General features: G+C 40.5%; 2 protein-coding genes and 15 non-coding genes across 21 annotated transcripts; 14 read left to right on the forward strand and 3 right to left on the reverse strand.

Moving 5' to 3' along the window:
- Positions 1 to 3: 3 nt before the first annotated feature.
- bik (BCL2 interacting killer) lies at positions 4 to 3518 on the reverse strand. Of its 3 annotated transcripts, none has more exons than XM_037761184.1 (7): positions 3466 to 3514; positions 3350 to 3378; positions 3132 to 3162; positions 2182 to 2284; positions 1504 to 1656; positions 1318 to 1423; positions 4 to 623 (listed from the first exon to the last, which is right to left on the reverse strand). In XM_037761184.1, the coding sequence occupies exons 3-7, from the start codon at positions 3133 to 3135 to the stop codon at positions 513 to 515; spliced, it is 477 nt and encodes a 158-aa protein (XP_037617112.1). In that variant the 5' UTR covers positions 3136 to 3162; positions 3350 to 3378; positions 3466 to 3514; the 3' UTR covers positions 4 to 512. The 3 variants fall into 3 exon arrangements, with proteins under 3 accessions (XP_037617112.1, XP_037617111.1, XP_037617113.1); XM_037761183.1 differs by having other exon boundaries at positions 1309 to 1423; XM_037761185.1 differs by lacking the exon at positions 3132 to 3162 and having other exon boundaries at positions 1309 to 1423; positions 3466 to 3518.
- A 1053-nt stretch (positions 3519 to 4571) lies between these two features.
- On the forward strand, positions 4572 to 20859 carry ttll1 (tubulin tyrosine ligase-like family, member 1). Of its 3 annotated transcripts, none has more exons than XM_037761225.1 (11): positions 4572 to 4715; positions 4834 to 5018; positions 6080 to 6203; positions 7140 to 7348; positions 7432 to 7612; positions 9083 to 9220; positions 9602 to 9710; positions 10392 to 10535; positions 14959 to 15045; positions 15971 to 16134; positions 20358 to 20859. In XM_037761225.1, exons 3-11 carry the CDS (start codon positions 6091 to 6093, stop codon positions 20485 to 20487), a joined length of 1275 nt encoding a protein of 424 aa, XP_037617153.1. In that variant the 5' UTR covers positions 4572 to 4715; positions 4834 to 5018; positions 6080 to 6090; the 3' UTR covers positions 20488 to 20859. The 3 variants fall into 3 exon arrangements, with proteins under 3 accessions (XP_037617153.1, XP_037617155.1, XP_037617154.1); XM_037761227.1 differs by having other exon boundaries at positions 4612 to 4715; positions 4908 to 5018; XM_037761226.1 differs by lacking the exon at positions 4572 to 4715 and having other exon boundaries at positions 4731 to 5018.
- trnay-gua lies at positions 8024 to 8110 on the forward strand. The gene is given in 2 exon segments: positions 8024 to 8060; positions 8075 to 8110. It is a non-coding gene; the product is annotated as a tRNA-Tyr (tRNA).
- trnay-gua lies at positions 8541 to 8627 on the forward strand. Its single transcript is given in 2 exon segments — positions 8541 to 8577; positions 8592 to 8627. It is a non-coding gene; the product is annotated as a tRNA-Tyr (tRNA).
- Positions 10854 to 10940, forward strand: trnay-gua. Its single transcript is given in 2 exon segments — positions 10854 to 10890; positions 10905 to 10940. It is a non-coding gene; the product is annotated as a tRNA-Tyr (tRNA).
- Positions 11603 to 11689, forward strand: trnay-gua. The gene is given in 2 exon segments: positions 11603 to 11639; positions 11654 to 11689. It is a non-coding gene; the product is annotated as a tRNA-Tyr (tRNA).
- Positions 12073 to 12159, forward strand: trnay-gua. Its single transcript is given in 2 exon segments — positions 12073 to 12109; positions 12124 to 12159. It is a non-coding gene; the product is annotated as a tRNA-Tyr (tRNA).
- Positions 12807 to 12893, forward strand: trnay-gua. Its single transcript is given in 2 exon segments — positions 12807 to 12843; positions 12858 to 12893. It is a non-coding gene; the product is annotated as a tRNA-Tyr (tRNA).
- On the forward strand, positions 13281 to 13367 carry trnay-gua. The gene is given in 2 exon segments: positions 13281 to 13317; positions 13332 to 13367. It is a non-coding gene; the product is annotated as a tRNA-Tyr (tRNA).
- trnay-gua lies at positions 14005 to 14090 on the forward strand. The gene is given in 2 exon segments: positions 14005 to 14041; positions 14055 to 14090. It is a non-coding gene; the product is annotated as a tRNA-Tyr (tRNA).
- Positions 16251 to 16337, forward strand: trnay-gua. Its single transcript is given in 2 exon segments — positions 16251 to 16287; positions 16302 to 16337. It is a non-coding gene; the product is annotated as a tRNA-Tyr (tRNA).
- trnay-gua lies at positions 16769 to 16855 on the forward strand. Its single transcript is given in 2 exon segments — positions 16769 to 16805; positions 16820 to 16855. It is a non-coding gene; the product is annotated as a tRNA-Tyr (tRNA).
- On the forward strand, positions 17483 to 17587 carry trnay-gua. Its single transcript has 2 exons — positions 17483 to 17519; positions 17552 to 17587. It is a non-coding gene; the product is annotated as a tRNA-Tyr (tRNA).
- On the forward strand, positions 17955 to 18041 carry trnay-gua. The gene is given in 2 exon segments: positions 17955 to 17991; positions 18006 to 18041. It is a non-coding gene; the product is annotated as a tRNA-Tyr (tRNA).
- On the forward strand, positions 18484 to 18588 carry trnay-gua. The gene is made up of 2 exons: positions 18484 to 18520; positions 18553 to 18588. It is a non-coding gene; the product is annotated as a tRNA-Tyr (tRNA).
- On the reverse strand, positions 19562 to 19648 carry trnay-gua. The gene is given in 2 exon segments: positions 19562 to 19597; positions 19612 to 19648. It is a non-coding gene; the product is annotated as a tRNA-Tyr (tRNA).
- On the reverse strand, positions 20080 to 20166 carry trnay-gua. The gene is given in 2 exon segments: positions 20080 to 20115; positions 20130 to 20166. It is a non-coding gene; the product is annotated as a tRNA-Tyr (tRNA).
- Positions 20860 to 21849: the final 990 nt, after the last annotated feature.

A 21849-nucleotide genomic window follows, 5' to 3' on the forward strand; every position in this document is an offset into this window, starting at 1 on the left:
GAATGTCATCATTTAGAAGTTTTATTTGCATCACATGAAAAAGCACGTTCAAATCTGAAACAGAAAGTCCAGCTCCCTTAATTTTATATTAGGCCAGGCTACATATTTGTAAAAAGTTTTGGCCTCTTAAACCAGTAAGAAACTAATCTGGATACAAAAGACTGCAGGCCCGCAACAGTCCAGTCAGGGGAAACATTAATACCACTGTGAACCAGCATGTCACTGCTACAATACGCTGGCCAACTCTTCGGGCAACACTGTAAAACCGATTTAAACTAATCCCACATGCCCTGACAAATTTTAATATTATTTATTTTATTTATTAATTAATATTAATATATTTTTTTTACTCCTGTTTCCTTTCATAAAGCATCAAGATCAATACATCAATAATATAGTATAAAAAGAAGAGTCAAAGTAAACGGCAGAAACAAACAGCAATAATTGTCATTCATTTGCAAACATTTTTTTGTCAAATATATAACAGCCTAAAAGACCTGCTTACGGCCCTTTTAGGCTTTCCATTCCACCCATAGTGCACCGATCACTGCAGCCACCAGCGCCACAGTCACTAGTACTCCTCTGGTCCAGCCAGTGCAGGTTACTGGTTTCAAATTGGACACCTGTGAAATGAATGAAAATGAAAGTCAAATTATTTCTGCTCCCGATTCAACCGTCATCAGGCCATTAAATGAGCGTTATTTGTTGATATATGCACCATAAATGTGGGTCAGTAGGGGCCTGCTACACCCAAAAACTACAACTTCATTAGGTTTAAGCAACAAAACTACAGCTTTTTTAGATTTAGGCAATACAACTACAACTTTAGGTTTAAATAATGGTTTCCAAAGTGAAACTAAACACTTGTGAACACAAAGACAACTACACAGGATGCAAACCCCAGTCTTCGCTTCTGCTCCTATCATAATTACTACGGTCGCTAGAGGTCGCTGTCGTGTTCTCTTATACCTTTTTTCGGTGATCTACCATGTGAATAGATAATAAAACCTACTAGTGGGTGTAGTAGGCCCCTATTGACCCACATCTATGGGGCTTATAGTGACCAATGACACCTATTTAATAGCCTGACAACAGTCTAATTGGCTGAATTATTCTTTTAATAATTAAGCAATAATTCTTGAAAAAGAGAGATGCATGGAATTATATTTGTGTCACAATTGTGCGACGAGATATTTTAAGCTTAGGAAATATATTTTTTGCCTGCATATAAATGAGGTTTTCTACTAAGCAGTAGTAGCGATAGGTCACTTGAGACACAGATATAATACCGCAGAGAACGAGTGTTACCCAGGCTGCCCAGGCGTCCGCTCTGAGGATCCCCTGCCCAGGCGCAGTGCTCGCTATCCATGCCTTCACCGCAGCTGACAGGCCCTGGAAGCCCCATAACTGACTATGGATGTCTCTGGAGGAGAGAGAACAACACCAGGTTACAATGTCAGTCACTAAAAGCTGTAGATAGTTTTTTTTTTTCTGATTTTATACCGATATATGGTCCTGGTCAGTGCCTGAGCGGGTCTTAGGATATGAAGAGGAGTTGGTAGCCAGTTGTGCTGTCTGCTGGCCCACTCCCGGTCCAGCTGGTCTCCAATGACAGCCAATTGGTGCCCAAACGCCCGTGCAGCTCTGTTATTTATCCTAAAGGAGTAACACACATGACTCTTGTTCAGTTTCCAAGATTTTCACACAAGCAAAGTGCTGTCAGACTGAAATATTTGATGACATTTTTGAGAAAATTGCAGTATTCTGCTTAATTTTTGTATTTTTTTCATATTAATTAGGTGTAAAAACAAAACAATCCTACACCAAAGTGATTCTCCAAACAAAAAACTTTTTTATATTGTTTATTAGGGCTGCAACTAATGATCATTTTCATTGTCAATTAATCTGCAGATTATTTTCTCGATTAATCGATTAGTTGTTTGGTCTACAAAAAGTCTGGAAATGGTGAAAAATGTCTATTAGTGTTAGAATTTTGACTTTTTTTTTCTTAAAAGTTACTCAAACCAATTAATCGATTATCAAAAAAGTTGGCGATTAATTTAATAGTTGACAACTAGTCGATTAATCGTTGCAGCTCTGTTGATTATTTCTGGCACAACTGATGGTCGGTTGCTTGAAGCCCAGGCGTGTTGTTATTCTGACTAGTGTGCTGTATTATACCTGAGGCTCACGTCAAACAGGGCGTCAGTGTCCACCTCACCAAGTCCAGCCTGGAGGGAGACGACACGACTAGGCTGTCTTGTTTGTTCCACCATGTTGTTTTCTGAGAAGAGAAAACCGGTTTTAAGCAAATTATTCATATCAGTACACATGAGAGAAAGTTCCTAGAGCTTCATCATATCAGCCATGCATAGAGAGATAATGGCTCCATGGTTTGAAAGTGTTTTCCCTGCTCTGACTCCCAACGTTCATAAACAGGCTGTGTAAATACTGGCTCACGTGACCAGGATAGGTGGTGGCTGTGCTACCGGGGAGAAAACCCAGGTTGATAAAACAGGCTCTCCCAGGTTTGCAGAGATGACATCATCTGTTGGATTAAGTCCCAACGGTTGTAGCCCACAAACTACTGTATATATTAACAAAAGTGTGTATTAAATATGTTTAGAACTAGTTTATGGCAGAAACTGTGCATCTAATCTGCCTTTATTACTAGATTTATGACTTGTTATTCATAAAACGACCAGGTGTGTTCCCTCTGATACACCTGTCCTCAGACCAGTTCCTGGTTGTACCTGCACCCATCACGTGCCTTAATGCAAATGCACCATTTCCATAACTCAAATCAACCAAACTGCCCTTATAGCCTCACAAAGAAGAAATACAACAACACTGGCTCCATATAATAATCTGTTTATATACTTTTTTTGTTTGTTAATTTACTGTAAAGTCTACACAAAAAGTGTAAAAAAAAGTGTAATTACATGGATTTATCTTTACATTGTTTAAACCAATTTAATGATAATATTATAATATAGTCCTAAATGTGGGAAGCGTAGCAATATAATCATAGCTTATAGCCTCCAAAATAATACCCAGAGGACAGGTTTTGAGTGTAGCCTATAGTCCTTTGCTGCCATATTGTCATAACAAAGAGATGAAGTCATCCTCACCCATAGCAAACAAAGGTCGTTGTGAAGATCACTAGAAGATATTAGATTACACATATATGATATGAATTAATTTTAAAAATGACTAACATCTACAAATTAACTAGTGTATTGTATTATGTTGGAATAGTATCATGTTAAATATTAAACAGGATATGAATGCTCCCACCCAGATAGGAAAACAGGTGCATGCATAATTAAATAAAAGAAAGTAAACTCACCTTTTGTGTAGATTAAAGTAGACGCCGCCCTGTAATACATAAGAGGACATTGTAATTGAAGTGTTTTGTAAGTAATAAAATAAAGAAATATTCGTCAGGTGTTTTCCTGTACTTACAGCAGCGTCCTTTAATCTCGTTGCTCTCAGGTAACTGCCACAAATAGGACTGGCCACGCCTTTTACCTGCTGCAACCACCAGGCACCACCAGGGGGCGACAGGGTCAACATCAAACACAGGATGCACTTCTTTTAACAAATTTATTTATTTATTTATTTATTTATTTATTATTTATTATTTTAAATGTTTTAATTTTCAATTTTTTATTTTTTATTTGAGTGTAAACCTGCACATCCTTCTAGTAAAGAAAAAGACACATTTGAAGCATCTTCTCTTGTAGACCACAGCGATTATAAACTCCACAACCAGTTTTTATCATTAATTATCGAACACATTTGTTCGACATTCTGCATAGTTTTATCTATTTCGTCGTTTTCTTGATTGGTATTTTTATGTCCTAACTTCTGTAATATGTAAAACTAATTACTTTACTTTTTGTATATTATAATAATATTGCAATCATCTTGCTTCTGTCACTATATTCACTTTTAACAGTCTCTTCTGCACTATATTCACTTTTTTAATAGTCGTGTATCACAGCTGTTACCCTGCACTATATTCACTTTTAACAGTTTTCTTCATCTCCTTGTATTTTTATATCTGGTATGTTTTTTTTTTACTTTGTACTTTGCACTACTAACTTTTTTACTGCCTTTTTACTAACATGTTTTGCACTATGGAACTGTGATGCTGGAAACTTGAATTTCCCTCGGGATCAATAAAGTTACTATCTATCTATCTATCTATCTATCTATCTATCTATCTATCTATCTAATTACTTAAGGGCAACAGGAATAATGGAGAGAATTTAATTATTAGTATTATTATTATTATTATTATTATTACTGTTATTATTATAAAATAATTATTAATTTTTATTTTATTGTTTGTTTGTTTTTTTTTTGTTGTTTTTTTCCTATTTATTTATTTAATTATTATTATTTATTTATTTTCCTGCCAATCTACTGCTCCACCCTCCAGTAGTCCAGTGGGTGGTGGTAATGCACCTCTAGGCTGGTTTGCCAACCGCCAATAAACACCAACGAAGAAGAAGAAGAAGCAGAACACTGGCCCCTGCTGGGATTGCCATGGTAACGACGTCCTCTTATGACATCACTGCGTTGTCCGTTGCTAGGTTATTATTCTCCCGGAAAGACCAAGCCCATAACGACGTCGTTTAACGTTATTTTGAGACATTTCTCTCGTTTAAAAGCCTTAAATTGTAATTAAGTCGCATTGTAAACTTGTGGTATGTATATGTTATTACGTCTCAATAATAGACCTTTATTGTGGAAGAGTAGTTTGACCGTGGTGGGCGTTTCACTGTCCAGCTTCATCAATACATGTTAGCTTGCTGTGTGTTTCAGTATGATGAGTTTAGCCAGCTAGAGACAGTCTGGTGAGATTTGCATCACTGAACTGGGTGATGTCCGCCCAGCAGCCTCTGCAGCAGCAGTCCTGGGAGGAACCAGCAGCAGCAGCAGCCTCCTAACAGAGCCACACCGGCTAGCTGATGCTGATGACTGGCTGTTTCCTGGCATCGATCTGCAAGGTAGGTGACTGCTTTGGTGCATGCTAGCTGCAGGTTTTTTCTCCTTTTTTGTGTGCATTGTACTACAGAGTGATCAGGAAGGCCAGCTCTGTCCATGGCTAAGCTGTCATCCATGATGGAGAATGACTCCCACCCCATGCAGGACACCATCTCAGCACTGGAGAGCTCCTTCAGCGACAGGCTGCTCCACCCAAAAGTGTGTGAAGGAGCTCTATTAATCGCAGGTCCTTCCTTCCTGCAGCTGTCAGATTCCACAACCAGCACTGCTCCCAGTAGACCACTTACACTTACACACCAAAAAACTGACAATAACCTGATATTTTCAGGTGGAATTTCATTTCATTCATTCATTCATTCATTCTCATTGTGCAATATCCTCCTGAGACCCAGCCCATTGATATGTGTCCTCTGTAGTGGACATTTTGTGCACATGCATATCCTCTTACTCTTTTGACCTACTCTATCAACCCCTGGTGTATTGTAAAGAGGACATCATGGGCTTTCCAGTGATATGGCATGTGTTTTGTTTTTTTAATCAATTTGAATGTATTCTTGGTTTAATATCACTCTACAGCCATAATATGTTCATTTGTTTTTCACACTGAAATAGTCCTGTAGTCCACTGCAGTGGATAATAAAAATAAAGTTTAACAAGCCTAAATTGTTAAGATTTTCTTTTAGCTCTAAATAGGAAGGAAATCACAAAAAAAAAGTAATTGGAAGACACTTTTTTTAAATCGGTTCCCAGGAGAATATAATTTTCCACTTGTGCAATTTTGTTAATAGTCTGTTTATTGTCAATACTGTATATACTGCTCCTATTTTTATATTTCCTTCTATTTAAATGGTTCATATTTTGTTACACTTTGTTTAGCTCTTTTTTACTGTGTTAGCTGATACATCTTGTTTTTTTGCACTATCCCCTTTGCTGCTCTACACTGCAAATTTCCCCACTGCGGGACTAATAAAGGAATATCTTATCTTATCTTATCTTATCTTATATAAGAGTCCTATATGTTTGTTTTCTATGTGTTTACCTATTGTTTTGTGCTCCACCCTAGTGGGAGGCATCATGGCCGGTAAGGTGAAGTGGGTGACAGATATTGAGAAATCAGTGCTCATCAATAACTTTGAGAAAAGGGAATGGATTCAAGTCACAGAAAACGACGACTGGAATTTCTACTGGTAGGTTTATCCACATTACTCCTGACTCTATATTCCTTTGGACACTATATACAGGCAGTAAGTAGTGGAAAAAGTACTCATATTATTTGCTTAAGTAAAAGTACCAATACCACAATGTAAAATACAAGCCTGCGTTGAAGATCCTCCGTAAAAATCAGTGCAGTGGTTTCCAACTTTGGGGTCAGGGCCCATCCAAATGGTCACAACAAGCCTCTGCTACACAACTTTGAATACATTTTTTGAACGTTTCTTTAATCTTTGCTTTTTTGTGTGTGAAATATTTGATAATTTGACCTCTTTGGGCCTCGAATAGTCACCATCTGAGACGTCTCTTTGGTGAAACTCCTAACAACACACAGACATCTGAAATGTGCCAAGGGGCCCCAATTAGACTCTGCTTTATTGTTAAGCCTCACACAAGCCAAAAAGATTGGAAACCACTTGTTTAATCTGTTAAAACTAGGGCTGTCAATCGATTAAAATATGTAATCACATGATTGTCCATGATTAATTGCAAATTTATCTCACATTTTTTTATGTTGATTTAATCGATAGAACTGTAAAACTGAGTTTCTCCTAGATGACTCACACAAAGCACCATTTTAAGTCTTATGTTTACCAGAGATGTGCTCGTAAGCTTCTTGGAAATAAGTCATTCAGCATGAAAAAGCATAAAAAAACGACTAATCGCCTAAAGAAATCTTAGTTGACTAAGACCAAAATGACCGATTAGTCGACTGATGGGATAAGACAGGACAGCCCTAATTCTGATACCTAATCTACTCTGTACTCTGTGACTTTCAACCGCTGCAAATAGAGTGCATGTTGATCCTATTTATGTCAATTAATGAGTAATAATTACATCACCGAGCTTATTTCTAGACTCCAGACTCTTCAGATCGCCACAATGCAGGTTTATTTGTGCCCCACATGTAGGATGAGTGTCCAGACCATCAGAACCGTGTTCAGCGTGGACACTGGCTACCGCCTGTCAGATGAGCAGATGGTTAACCACTTCCCCAACCACTACGAGCTGACCAGGAAAGACCTGATGATCAAGAACATCAAACGCTACCGCAAGGACCTAGAGAAGGAAAGCAGTCCGCTGGCGGAGAAGGACGAGAACGGGAAATACATTTATTTAGGTATCTATTACAGTGTAGAAATGCACACATTTTTTCCTCACAAAGCTGTATATGTTTAACTATTTGCTCTATGTTTTGTGCAGATTTTGTCCCTGTGACGTTCATGCTCCCCGCCGATTATAATCTCTTTGTGGAGGAGTTCCGCAAGAACCCGTCCAGCACGTGGATCATGAAGCCCTGCGGGAAGGCTCAGGGCAAAGGCATCTTCCTCATCAACAAGCTGTCCCAGATCAAAAAGTGGTCCAGGGACAGCCGCACATCCACGTGAGTTACCAAATACATCATCAGACAACTTCCTGTGAGGACGTTACTCTTTACATAGATTTGCATGGTGGAACATGTTGTCCAATAGCACCTGAAACAAGGACGTTGTGTCACTGTAGAGGTGAGAGTGTCTGAACAGCTAATATATAGAAAAGGTTAATACTTTTTTAGTGTTTATTAGTACCTCACGTGATATATATACTGTGAAAACACTACCTGGGATCATTTTACTCCCAATACATTGATTTTTAGACTGATTTAGCTGCAGGAAAGTCTTCAACTTGACTACATTTCAAAGGAGTTCATGTTAAGATATGATAGTATTTGTTAGGTTACAACAATAGGTGATGAACAGCTGGTAAATTCAGTTAGTAGAGATGTTTCTACCAGTGGATTTTAACCCTTTGTCTCCCTTCGATAGCTCAGTTGGTAGAGCGGAGGACTGTAGCGGTAATAACAGGCATCCTTAGGTCGCTGGTTCAAATCCGGCTCAAAGGAGTGACTTTTAAGTGTTCAAACCCCTACACATACTGTATACTAGCAGTTGAAAACCAGATGGATATGACGGAAACAGTAATTCATAAACTAAGTTGTGGTCAATCTAGATACTGTGCTCATTTGGTGGCAGGTTTTGGGAGCCAAGCTTAGCAAATTTATTGATGGTCGAACCTCCGATCCAAGAGGAACAGTGCGGATGCGTCCAGTTTGGGGACCTCGAGGTTGCGTCTCTGCTCTTTGCAGATGATGTGGTTCTGTTGGCTGCATCAGACCGTGATCTCCAGCATGCACTGGGGCGGTTTGCAGCCGAGTGTGAGGCAGTTGGGATTAGAGTCAGTACCTTGAAATGATATTATTCGTTTGGTTTCAACAATAGGTGACGGACAGCAGGTAAAGATGGAGGTACTAGTGGATTTTAAATGTTTGTCTCCCTTCGATAGCTCAGTTGGTAGAGCGGAGGACTGTAGTGGTAGTAACAGGCATCCTTAGGTCGCTGGTTCAAATCCGGCTCGAAGGAGTGACTTTTAAGTGAGAGACTTGCTGGTGTGTCGTAGATAGAAGAGTTAAGATAGCATATAGTTCAAAATACGATAGTTAAAGACCACTCCTTCTTTAAATTTATAAAATATACTTCAACTAATTAACCAGGACTAGTTAACTGGTCAACATACTGTATGTGGTTGTCTGATTTATAAAAACTGTGACACTGTTTTCACATTGTCATTTGATACATTATTATAAAAACATTGATTATAGCCGCTTTATGATAAAGTACTTATACCACATATACCACAATATAAAAATACTAGTATAAAGTAAAGGTCTAAAGGCAATCAAAGTTTTACTTAAGTAAAAATACAGAAGTATTATGAGGATTTGATTCCAGGGTAAACATCTAAAACTGGTAATGATGGTTTTTGTCAGAGGTTCGTGTGATTTGGTGATGTTTAGCTTCCTGCTTTTTGCCTCCAGGTTTGTAGCAGCGGCTAGCGGCAAGGAGGCCTACGTCATCTCCCTGTACATCGACAATCCTCTGCTGATAGGAGGGAAGAAGTTTGACCTACGTCTCTACGTTCTGGTGACCACATATCGGCCTCTGAAATGCTACATGTAAGCCCTGAATTAAGTTTCTTTGATTTTGGATACTAGCACCATTGAGAAGTTATGAATTATTATCTACAATAGCAGTTGGTTTGTTATTAACGGGGCTGCATAGCTCAACTTATCATAACAATTATTCATGTTGTGATAAAAGCACCAAATTTGGCAGATGTATTGATAGATATATTTGGAACAAAGCTGGATATTGGGCCATCACAATAATACAAGCAGTTTGAAGACATCAGCTTGGACTCTGAGGAATTGTAACAGCACTATTTTCTGATATGTTACCAACAAAACAATTAATTGAGAAAATAGCAGCTGAATGAATGATGACAATAATCGTTTGTTGCAGCACTCGTTGAACCCTCTCTGTGGTTTGATCCTCAGGTACAAGCTTGGCTTCTGTCGGTTCTGCACAGTCAAGTACACACCCAGCACCAGTGAACTGGATAACATGTTTGTTCACCTCACCAATGTGGCCATCCAAAAACACGGGGTAAGTCTGTATCTGCTCTGGTCGGTCTAGTAGTGATTGTTATTAGAAAACTGTGTTTTAAAGGGGTATTCCAACAATTCAGTATTGCACTTTCATAAAGTTGGGGGTCTCACAAATTAGCAGTGGCCACTATATCCTGACTTTTAGGGCCTAGTATGGGTCAAGCTCCAAAAACACTGGACCCTATATTTCCCATAATGCAACTTAATAGTCATTAGACCCTCCCTAACGCAAGTCAACCGGAATTCATCCCTTTGGGAACCTCTGTGATCTACGATGTTGTTGCAAAACTCCTCCGTATGTTTTTTTTTTTTTTCAGTCCAGTATTTGCCTCGCTTATGTTGAAACATTTGAACTTTTACGGCAGATTTCGGACAGACTGTATGCACTGTGTGCCACAGGAAGTTAGCATTACATAACTGTTTTCACAGGCTAAGTACTACTCCTCATGACGAGTATACTGATGTTCATGTGTGAAATTGGTGGAGTGGCCCCTTTAAATTGAAGTTTTCTGGTGGCTGCATTTATAGTTTCACAAGATGATATAAGTTTTGCTGACTAGATCCAAAGACACTGACTGATGAATTTCAGGTAATAATATTCCCCTCAAAGCTGATCTGTAACTCTTTTTGCAACAAAAAAAATGTCAATATGTAGTTAGACTGTGTACCTTTAACGCAGGATGACTACAACCACGTCCATGGAGGCAAGTGGACCGTCAGTAACCTCCGTTTGTACCTAGAGAGCACCAGAGGGAAGGAGGTGACCAGCCGACTGTTTGACCAAATCCACTGGATCGTGGTGCAGTCGCTAAAGGCCGTAGCTGTAAGTAGACATGATGTTTTTTTACTCCCAACATTACATTTCCAAAACATGTTACAATTCCCCCTACATGCTAACTGACATCACAGTATTACCAGGATTTTAGGAAGTTTGACCAAATTATGTTACTCAAAATAAAGTAACGTGTAGTGGAAATACTAGACGCCCTTAGGTCTCTGAAAGTCATCAACTTGACTACATTTCAAAGGAGTTCATGTTAAGATATGATAGTATTTGTTAGGTGACAACAATAGGTGATGAACAGCTGGTAAATATAGTTAGTAGAGATGTTTTTACCAGTGGATTTTAACTGTGTGTCTCCCTTCGATAGCTCAGTTGGTAGAGCGGAGGACTGTAGTGGGTATATCAGACATCCTTAGGTCGCTGGTTCAAATCTGGCTCGAAGGAGTGACTTTTAACTGTGTGTTGTGGAACTTGTTGTCCAATAGCACCTGAAACATGCACACAGCTTCATTGTAGAGGTTTGTGGTGTATTGTAACCAGTTAAAAAAGAAGGGAAGGAGCTGAGGTGGCTTGTGAAAGTCTGTAGTGATTATACCGGCAATCTTTAGGTCGCTGGTTCAAATCCACCTCCAAGGAGTGACTTTTAACTGTGTGTTGTTGAACATGTTGTCCAATATTACCTGAAACAAGGACACTGTTTCACTGTAGAGGTAGGAATGGGAGTAACTGAGATAGCAAGTGATTTCACTCCTGCTATATACAAAATGTTTTTTACGCCAGCGACAGCCGTGGCAGGAGGTATTATGTTTTCTGGTTGTCCATCCGTCAGTCTGTACTATTGTCGTGAACTTGATATCTCAGGACCTCCTTGAGCGAATTTCTTCAAATTTAGCACAAACATCCACTTGGACTCAAGGATGAACTGATTAGACTTTGGTGGTCAAAGATCAAAGGTCACTGTGACCTCACATCCGTCCCATTTTCATGATATCTCAGGAACTCCTTGAGCGATTTTCTTCAAATTTAGTACAAACGTCCACTTGGACTCAAGGGTGAACTGACTAGATTTCTGATGTTGCTACTAGTAGATTTTAAGTCTATGTCTCCCTTCGATAGCTCAGTTGGTAGAGCGGAGGACTGTAGTGGTAATAACAGGCATCCTTAGGTCGCTGGTTCAAATCCGGCTCGAAGGAGTGGCTTTTAACTGTGTGTTGTGCAATAATAGCACCTGAAACAAGGACACAGTTTCACTGTAGAGGTTTGTGACATTATGTAAATATTTAAATAGGAAGTAGTCTCACTCACCAGATGTAGGCTGTCGGTATAAAAGCCTACCATTTCACTCCTATTTCAGCTGGCGTTCTCCTCCCCTTCTGCTATCCATTTTTCAAGGGCATCATCGCTGCATCCGTGTGCTTAACACCGCCCAAATTAATTGTGATTGGTTTAAAGAAATACAAACAAGCCAGCGCATTTTCTCCCCTTTACCAGATTGATAACGGGTGCAGCCAAATGAAAGTATAAGTAAATACTGTTAGTAGAGATGTTACTACTAGTGGACTTTGACCTTCGTCTCCCTTCGATAGCTCAGTTGGTAGAGCGGAGGACTGTAGTGGGTATATCAGACATCCTTAGGTCGCTGGTTCAAATCCGGCTCGAAGGAGTGACTTTTAACCCTGTGTTGTGGAACTTATTGTCCAATAGCACCTGAAACATGCACACAGCTTCATTGTAGAGGTTTGTGGTGTATTGTAACCAGTTAAAAAAGAAGGGAAGGAGCTGAGCTGGCTTGTGAAAGTCTGTAGTGATTACACCGGCAATCCTTAAGTCGCTGGTTCAAATCCAACTCGGAGGAGTGACTTTTAACTGTGCGTTGTTGAACATGTTGTCCAATATCACCTGAAACAAGGACACTGTTTCACTGTAGAGGTAGGAATGGGAGTAACTGAGATAGCAAGTGATTTCACTCCTGCTATATACAAAATGCTTTTTACGCCAGCGACAGCCGTGGCCGGAGGCATTACGTCCGTCAGTCTGTACTATTGTCGTGAACGTGATAACTCAGGACCTCCTTGAGCAAATTTCTTCAAATTTGGCACAAACATCCACTTGGACTCAAGGACGAACTGATTAGACTTTGGTGATCAAAGATCAAAGGTCACTGTGACCTCACATCCGTCCCATTTTCATGATATCTCAGGAACTCCTTGAGCGATTTTCTTCAAATTTAGTACAAATGTCCACTTGGACTCAAGGGTGAACTGACTAGATTTCTGATGTTGCTACTAGTGGATTTTAAGCTGATGTCTCCCTTCGATAGCTCAGTTGGTAGAGCGGAGGACTGTAGTGGTAATAACAGGCATCCTTAGGTCGCTGGTTCAAATCCGGCTCGAAGGAGTGGCTTTTAACTGTGTGTTGTGCAATAATAGCACCTGAAACAAGGACACAGTTTCACTGTAGAGGTTTGGGCCATTATGTAAATAGTTAACTAGGAATTAATCTGACTCACCGGTTGTAGACTGTCAGTATAAAAGCCTACCATTTCATGCCTATTTCAGCTGGCATTCTCCTCCCCTTCCGCTATCTATTTTTCAAGGGCACCATTGCTGCATCCTGTGCTTAACGCCGTCCAAGCTAATTGTGATTGGTTTAAAGAAATACAAACAAGCCAAGCCAGAGCGTTGTCTCCCCTTTAAAAGAATGATAACGGATGCAGCCAAATAAAAGAATAGGTAAATACAGTTAGTAGAGATGTTGTTACTAGTGGACTTTGATCTTCGTCTCCCTTCGATAGCTCAGTTGGTAGAGCGGAGGACTGTAGTGGTTACCCCAGGCATCCTTAGGTCGCTGGTTCAAATCCGGCTCGAAGGAATGGCTTTTAACTGTGTGTTGTCCAATAGCACTTATAACATGCACACAGTTTCATCATAGAGGTTTGTGGTATATTGTAACCTGTTAAAAAAGAAGGGAAGGAACTGAGGTGGCTTGTGAAAGTCTGTAATGATTACACCGTCAATGGTTCAAATCCACCTCGAAGGAGTGACTTTTAACTGTGTGTTGTTGAACATGTTGTCCAATATCACCTGAAACAAGGACACTGTTTCACTGTAGAGGTAGGAATGGGAGTAACTGAGATAGCAAGTGATTTCACTCCTGCTATATACAAATGCTTTTTACGCCAGCAACAGCCGTGGCCGGAGGTATTACGTTTTCGGGTTGTCCGTCCGTCAGTCTGTACTATTGTCGTGAACGTGATAACTCAGGACCTCCTTGAGTGGATTTCTTCAAATTTGGCACAAACATCCACTTGGACTCAAGGATGAACTGATTAGACTTTGGTGGTCAAAGATCAAAGGTCACTGTGACCTCACATCCGTCCCATTTTCATGATATCTCAGGAACTCCTTGAGCGATTTATTTCAAATTTAGTACAAACGTCCACTTGGACTCAAGGGTGAACTGACTAGATTTCTGATGTTGTTATTAGTGGATTTTAACCCTATGTCTCCCTTCGATAGCTCAGTTGGTAGAGCGGAGGACTGTAGTGGAATATCAGATATCCTTAGGTCGCTGGTTCAAATCTGGCTCGAGGGAGTGGCTTTTAATTGTGTGTTGTGGAAGATGTTATCCAAAGGCACCTGAAATATGCACACAGTTTCATCGTAGAGGTTTGTGGGGTATTGCAACTAGTTAACAAAGAATGGGAAATGGCTTGTAGAGAACTGTAGTGAATGCACCTGGCACCCTTAGGTCGCTGGTTCAAATCCAGCTCAAAGGAGTAGTCCTACTCAGTGAGAGTATATAAACCTATAGCCCACAGTCAAACATACTTGTACAGTAGCTTGTAAGTGAGGTACTTGCTGGTGTGTCATAGATGAATAGAAAAGTTTAGATTGCATATAGTTCAACATACAATAGTTAAAAACAGTAACATCATCATACAGTTCTAAAATATGCTAATTAGGACTAGTTAAGTTGTCAACATACTCTATGCGGTTTGTCTCACTGTTTTCTTATTGTCATTTGATACATTATAAAAACACTGATTATAGCCTCTTAATGTAAATGTGCTAATACAACATATACCACCCTCCAGTCATTGTGTTTTTACTTTGTTCCTGTTGGGATGCTGTTTTTAGTGTTCAGTGATTTCAGCAGACTCGCACTTTTAAACACACAGCTGTGAAAACGACCTCAATGTGGGGATTTCTTTTTGTTTTTAACAACAGCGCACTCACCATAATGCACATTTCCCTTTTCTACTCAGTGATCTGACTCACTTCCCCTCTCAGGCCTTGACACACAGGACACTTTGTGTGTCTACTGGTATATTTGTACTCTATTTACTAACATCCTTCCCTGCTGAGTCATTCTCCATTGCATTATAATGTTCCCAACATGTCATAATCACCCACAATGTAGGTCAATTCCTGTTCCTAATTCAGTATTTTCTGTCTCCCAGCCTGTGATGAACAATGACAAGCACTGTTTTGAGTGTTACGGGTATGACATCATTATTGATGACAAGCTCAAGCCATGGCTTATTGAGGTGAGTAATTTAACAGGATTTATAACATGCATACACACCTACAACTCACATAAAATGGCTTCAATTTACAAGCTTGTTTTTCTTCACCTTGTTCCTGTTGCATATTTTGCCAAGCCCAAAGGTACTTAACATGCTTGCACAGTGACTCCACGTTCCTTTTCCTTGAGTGTTAAACCACTTTAAATGCCCTTGAGGTTGATCTTTGTGTGTGTCGGTTTGGATGTGAGCCTCTCTGTATTCAAATGTATGCTGAAGGTGTGTCTTTAACCCACTCAGTGCATTCTTCCAGCTGAAACACAGTGCTGTTTGTATGCACCAGGCTGATACAGGCTATTTGCTGGCTATTCTTCAACTTAAAATAGGATGTCATCATTGCATTGTGTTTTTTACATTCTAAATATTGTGCTTGTCATGTGGCTGCCATATTTTACTGCACTCATTTTGACTGTCGCACATTGAGTTGCTGGGTTTCCAGGCTAGGTCTGAACTATTTCTGTTAATAGACACCAATCGGATCTATTTTGGGCGACATAAAGTTGGTTGTAGGACATAGAAAAGGACTGAAAAAACATGTGCCACAAACCTAGTCAGGAACGCTTTCCTTTGTTCATTATTCCTGCAAGCAGCCAACTGTCATTAACAGGTAATACCTGACAAAAGCTGAGAAGCTAAACTCTTTTCTCTACTTAAGGAATTTAAGTGTGTGTGTGTTGAAGTCAAAGCTGCTGTTTTATCTCCCTCTGGGCACTCATTCTTCTTCTTTAAACGTATGTTTATGAGCACAGCTGTTATAGCACCTCACCAGCAGAATTCCCTGCCTGCTTCTATATGGGGATAGGAAGAAATATGCTTGTGCCTGTTTGGATCCCACCTTCTCTTCAAATGTAAATGTCACGGTCTTTGTCTTTGTCTGTGTCATTCTCAGGTCAATGCCTCTCCCTCGCTGACCTCCAGCACAGCCAACGACCGCATCCTGAAGTACAACCTCATCAACGACACCCTCAACATCGTCACGCCCAGCGGGGACATCCCAGACTGCCGCTGGAATCGCAGCCCGCCCCGAGAGGCCCTGGGCAACTATCAAATCCTGTGAGTGATACATTCAGACAAACTCTGACAACCAAGGAGGGTCACACAGGGGCTAAACGTATCAGTCAAAAAGTTACTGAGGTCAGACTGTTATCTATTTTTAGACTGTTTTGAGCCCTTCGATAGCTCAGTTGGTAGAGCGGAGGACTGTAGTGGAAATACCAGGCATCCTTAGGTCGCTGGTTCAAATCCGGCTCGAAGGAGTGGCTTTTAACTGTGTCCTGAAACAAGGACATTGTTTAAATGTACATGTATACGTTTGTGCCATACCTACTGTAACTAGGTTGTAACTCAGGTTTGTTATTGGCTAAACAGCAGGTATATAGATAATATATCTTTCTATGACAAAAAAGTATATATTTTACATTTAGTTGTTTTTCGCTACACCATACGATATATATAATGTGGAAACACTAGGCGAGATCTTTTTGCTCCATAGTGAACCTTAGGTAGGAATAATGCAGGGAAGAAATATGTGTGAGGGAACTCCTGTGCCCCTGGCTCTTTGCCTTTACATGAACTATGGATTATGTAAACAAGGCGCTTACTCAAACAATACCTCTGCTGAGGACTAAGCCTACATCACCCTCACTATTGTGTTTAAAAAGAAACGCTGTGTAGCTATTGCAACATCCCTTCGATAGCTCAGTTGGTAGAGCGGAGGACTGTAGTGGAAATATCAGACATCCTTAGGTCACTGGTTCAAATCCGGTTCGAAGGAGTGGCTTTTAACTGTGTGTTGTTTAACTGGCTTTTATGTCTTCGAACCTGTAATCCACAGTCACACATACTGCATAATAGCAGTTGAAAACCAGATGGATATGACGGAAAAAGTAAGTCATAAACTAACTTGTGGTTAATCTAAATACTGTGCTCGTTTTGAGGGCCAAGCTTCATGTTTATTGATGGTCGAACCTCAGATCCAGGAGGAACAGTGCGGATGCGTCCGGTTTGGGGACCTCAAAGTTGCGCCTCTGCTCTTTGCAGATGATGTGGTTCTGTTGGCTGCATCAGACCGAGATCTCCAGCATGCACTGAGGCGGTTTGTTGCCGAGTGTGAAGCAGTTGGGATTAGAGTCAGTACCTCCAAGTCTAATGCCATGGTTCTCTGCCATAAAACGGTGGATTGCGGCGGGTTGGAAGTGATTCACTGCCCCAAGCGAGGGAGTATCTTGGGAGCCTTGTTCACGACTGAGGGTAAAATGGAGCGGGAGATGGACAGGCGGTTTGGTGATGACAAACTGCAGGTATAGACAGACAGTTTTGTCATTCTTCTACTTTTATTTCTACCATGCTGAAAGAAACAGGAATGCATTTTGGTCCGGGTGCATTTCTGTTGCCTTGTCTCCCTTCGATAGCTCAGTTGGTAGAGCGGAGGACTGTAGTGGATGTACCGGACAAAGTTGTCATCACAGGAATCCTTAGGTCGCTGGTTCAAATCCGGCTCGAAGGAGTGACTTTTAAGCGGTTCAACCTATCAATCGAACGGTTCAACCCCACAATCGAACATGTTGATATAGTTGCAGAATAGTTACGATTGTGTGCTTGTCTTCTCCACTCACAAAGAGTTGAGAGTAGATGTAAACAGCGAAGACCAATCATACTATACACTAAAATAGGCTTTAACTAATTAGCTAGCACTAGTTAGCTGGTCAACATACTTTATGTTGATCTCTGACTTGACTACATTTCAAAGGAGTAGCTTTTATTCAACAAAGTTCAATTCGACAACTGTTGTGATATCATTTGTTAGGTTACAACAATAGATGATGGACAGCTGGTAAACATGTAATTACTAGTGGATTTTAATAGTATGCCCCCCTTCGATAGCTCAGTTGGTAGAGCGGAGGACTGTAGTGGTTACCCCAGGCATCCTTAGGTCGCTGGTTCAAATCCGGCTCGAAGGAGTTACTTTTAAGTGTTTAAATCTATAGTCGACCCTACTAAACAACAGCAGTTGAAAAACATCTGCATCTCTTAAAACAAACTGTTCAACATCTGCACAGGTCAATAAGCATCAACCTTCTTCTTCTTCTTTTATAAGCAACCTTATCTTATGCTTGTTTCTTGCCACTATGAAAATAATTGTTACCATTTGTTTTAGCTACAGCTACCTGTGACAACTGCATCACAACTGTACGCCCCCCATTTGCCAACAAATAGATTTGTCCCTACCCAGTTGTTAGCGACCCTGGTCCGACCGTGGTCTGACTCACCTCTCGACCTTGGTCATGAAGCTGAGTCGGTCAACACGGGTTCAACACTGGTTCATCCCTGGTCGATCCCGGTGTGTTGGTGATGAACAGCTGGTAAAGAGGTAGATACTAGTGGATTTTAGTCCTTTGGCTCCCTTCGATAGCTCAGTTGGTAGAGCGGAGGACTGTAGTGGATCTACCTGACTAAGTAGTTATCACAGGAATCCTTAGGTCGCTGGTTCAAATCCGGCTCGAAGGAGTGACTTTTAAGCAGTTCAACCTATGGTCCACAGTCAAACATGTTGTACGCTGATGTAGTTGCAGAAGAATCATTGTGTGCCCTTGAACACAGTCATATTATGTGCTTGTCTTCTCCAGTCATAAAAAAATGACAGCTCCCTTAGGACTATAGTGGTTAGACCAGGCATTATTAGGTTGCTGGTTCAAATCCGGCTCGTAGCAGTAACTTTTTACTAGATTTAAAAAAATGATCCAGCCGAAAAAAACGAGCCCAGTGTTGCCAACTCTTTTCCAATGAATGTAGCTATCAACACTAGCTCCAAAAGTCCCTAAATCTAGAGAGAAAGTCACCAAGTCTGCAACACTGACAGTCCATCTCTTCAGGCCTCCCTCCAAAGCCACTCCCCCACAATTATCACTACGAACATAAACATATCATAATGAACGTGAATGGCGAACGTGGCTATCGTTAGTACTCACAGCTGTTAAGCTGGCAGCTAAAAATGTTTCTAAAATCTTAACCAACCTCTTTAACTAGCACAAGTTTACTGGTCAACATACTTTATGTGGGTCTCTCACTTCTATTACTGCTGCTTGACAAACAGTTGTTACCTTAGTGAACTATCTGACATGGAGCTTCAAATAGTTCCTTTTCTCCACAATAATTAATTGTGAAAATATGTTTATACAAACTTTTAACTTGTCTGATCCACTTATTTTTCTCCCTGGTTTCTATCATTATGGCTTTGAGATGTCGTGAGTCGTTTCCCCACATAGTTTTTGTTCCGACATGTTTAGCAGAACCATCCTCTAATTAAAAGTCAATTAGGATGTAGTGTCTTACACATGTGGTAGGTGTTTAAAGATAATACCTACAACTTGTTTGTGGCAGCTGCAACATAAACAACATTTCAAAGTGGTAGTTACATGAATAACAAGACTAAGCGCGTGCAGCCATGCTAACAGCTCTGTGGGGCTGGCTAAAAGATCACTCCTTCGAGCCGGATTTGAACCAGCGACCTAAGGATGCCTGGTATTTCCACTACAGTCCTCCGCTCTACCAACTGAGCTATCGAAGGGATGTCACAATACTACAACAGACAGGCATGACGTGTCTGAACTGCTACTAGACTATGTAAACACGGGGCTAAAGCACACACCGCCCTCACTATTGTGTTCAGAATGGGGCACCTATTGTCAGACGACCTCTCTTACAACATTTTTGTGACTGATCGAGTTCAGAATGACCATCATTACCTCCAGTTTATTGTCATAAAAACATATACGTACTGTAAAAACCTGTTGTTCGTCAGCTGCTGTGGAGCTGTTGTAACATAACATATACTGTCATAAACATGAAGCTTAGCTCCCAAAACTTGCAGCCAATGAGCACAGTATTTAAATCAACCACGACTTAGTTCATGACTTACTGTATCCGTCATCTGGTTTTCAACTGCTAGAATACAGTATGTGTGACGGTGGATTATAGGTTTAAACACTTAAAAGTCACTCCTTCGAACCGGATTTGAACCAGTGACCTAAGGATGTCTGATATTTCCACTACAGTCCTCCGCTCTACCAACTGAGCTATCGAAGGGATGTTGCAATGACTAAGCAGGGATTCTTTTTAAACACAATAGTGCGGGCTAATGCGGGCTGAGTGTTTAGCAGGGGGGCTATTGTTTGAGTAAAAGCCCTTGTTTACATAATCCATAGTTCACAGAGCAGGGGCGACAGTAGACCAACTGCGTTTTCCCTCTGTCTCTGATTCCCTCTGTGTGTCACCAGATACGACGAGGAGCAGGCGCAGAGCGAGAATGCCGAGCGTGACCTGCGAAGCCGCTCGGGTCAGTCCCTGGGATCAAAGGGCACCAAGGGGAGTGCAGGCGTTCGCCCCGCTGCTGCCACTTGGAAGTGAGGTGATATCGGGGACTCTTAGTGACTTCCTGTGCATAATTACAGGATCCAACAGTAGGGCACACGGATAAAAGATACTTTATATCCCAGCTTTTCGATGGTGGGCTGCTCCCTGTCTCCACATTTCATGAGTTCACAGAGGGCAACAACCCTACTGCTGGAGGGGAGGAAAATCAACAATGTGGCCACATTTGGGGAGTTTAAAGGCCGGAGTTTGTCGCCGTTTGTATGAATGAGTAACTAAAAATGTAGACATTATGTTGGTGGGGTCAATGCCTCGATGGCAGCAGCGACAGCAGCTCTCAAGATAAGGAAAAACGTCCCCAAAAACCTAATGACAGGAAGAAAAAAAAGTGGATTGCACCTTGGATGACTAGGGGTGGTAAAATGGCAACTACACCAATGAAAAGAAAGTTATATCCATCAATGGGATAAAAATCCAACATGAACAACGAGGTTTAGAACAACCTGAACTATGCATGATTACTGAGTCCTGACACTTTACGGTGCTAAAAAGAAGGAGCTCCGTGAGATGAAGTGGTTTGAAAAATGAATCTAGAGGGACAAGAGGGTATAAAGATATAATATACCGATAGGCAGAATTAACAGTACTAAATGTGTATAGACTGCAAAATAGAATTTAATAATCTTTTTTTATATGTTTATTATCAGTATGTATATGCAGAGGTCGGGGGGTCATTAAGATTGATTGTATTCAGTGTGCTGTTGCACTTTATCACTTCATTTTTGCTTGAATATTAAATAGATATGTTGCATTTTGAGTTGAATGTCATATCTGCTGCACATCTAAACTCTTAATATGTGTTGGGAATGTATGCATTCTTAGCTGTCAACTGTTTATGTCCTGTAACTACTGAAATATTGAACACCTACGATGAGTGAGAGAGTGATGAGCTTCGTTATTTTTAGTTTTCTGCAGTATACGTTGTGGTATTTTAAAACAGAGCTAACACCATTTTAGGGCTGCAACAAACGAGTATTTTCATTGTCGATTAATCTGTTGATTATTTTCTCGATTAATCGATTAGTTGTTTTGGTCTATAAAATGTCAGAAAATGGTGAAAAATGTCAATCAGTGTGTCCCAAAGTCCAAGATGACATCCTCAAAGGTCTTGTTTTGTCCATAACTCACAGATATTCAGTTAACTGTCATAGACGAGTAAATTCACATTTAAGAAGCCAGAGAATCAGAGATTTTCTTTAAAATATATTCAAACCGATTAATCAATTATCAAAATAGTTGCCGATTAATATAATAGTTGACAATCGATTAATCGTTGCAGCTCTACAAAATGTAACTAGATACATGCATCACTTAGGCAATGATTAGGGTGATTAATCA

Source organism: Sebastes umbrosus, chromosome 23 (genome assembly GCF_015220745.1).
Source record: "Sebastes umbrosus isolate fSebUmb1 chromosome 23, fSebUmb1.pri, whole genome shotgun sequence".
Lineage (NCBI taxonomy): Eukaryota > Metazoa > Chordata > Actinopteri > Perciformes > Sebastidae > Sebastes > Sebastes umbrosus.

Excerpts from the sequence above, each read along its gene's own strand:
- bik (XM_037761183.1), bottom strand. Across the intron at positions 1,424-1,503 it reads CTGACCAGGACCATATATCG|AGACATCCATAGTCAGTTAT; the intron begins GTATAAAATCAG and ends TCTCTCCTCCAG. Across the intron at positions 624-1,308 it reads CGGACGCCTGGGCAGCCTGG|GTGTCCAATTTGAAACCAGT; the intron begins GTAACACTCGTT and ends TTCATTTCACAG.
- ttll1 (XM_037761225.1), top strand. The coding sequence starts at position 6,091 with ATGGCCGGTAAGGTGAAGTGGGTGACAGATATTGAGAAATCAGTGCTC. Across the intron at positions 7,613-9,082 it reads AGGGACAGCCGCACATCCAC|GTTTGTAGCAGCGGCTAGCG; the intron begins GTGAGTTACCAA and ends TTTTGCCTCCAG. Across the intron at positions 15,046-15,970 it reads TCAAGCCATGGCTTATTGAG|GTCAATGCCTCTCCCTCGCT; the intron begins GTGAGTAATTTA and ends TGTCATTCTCAG.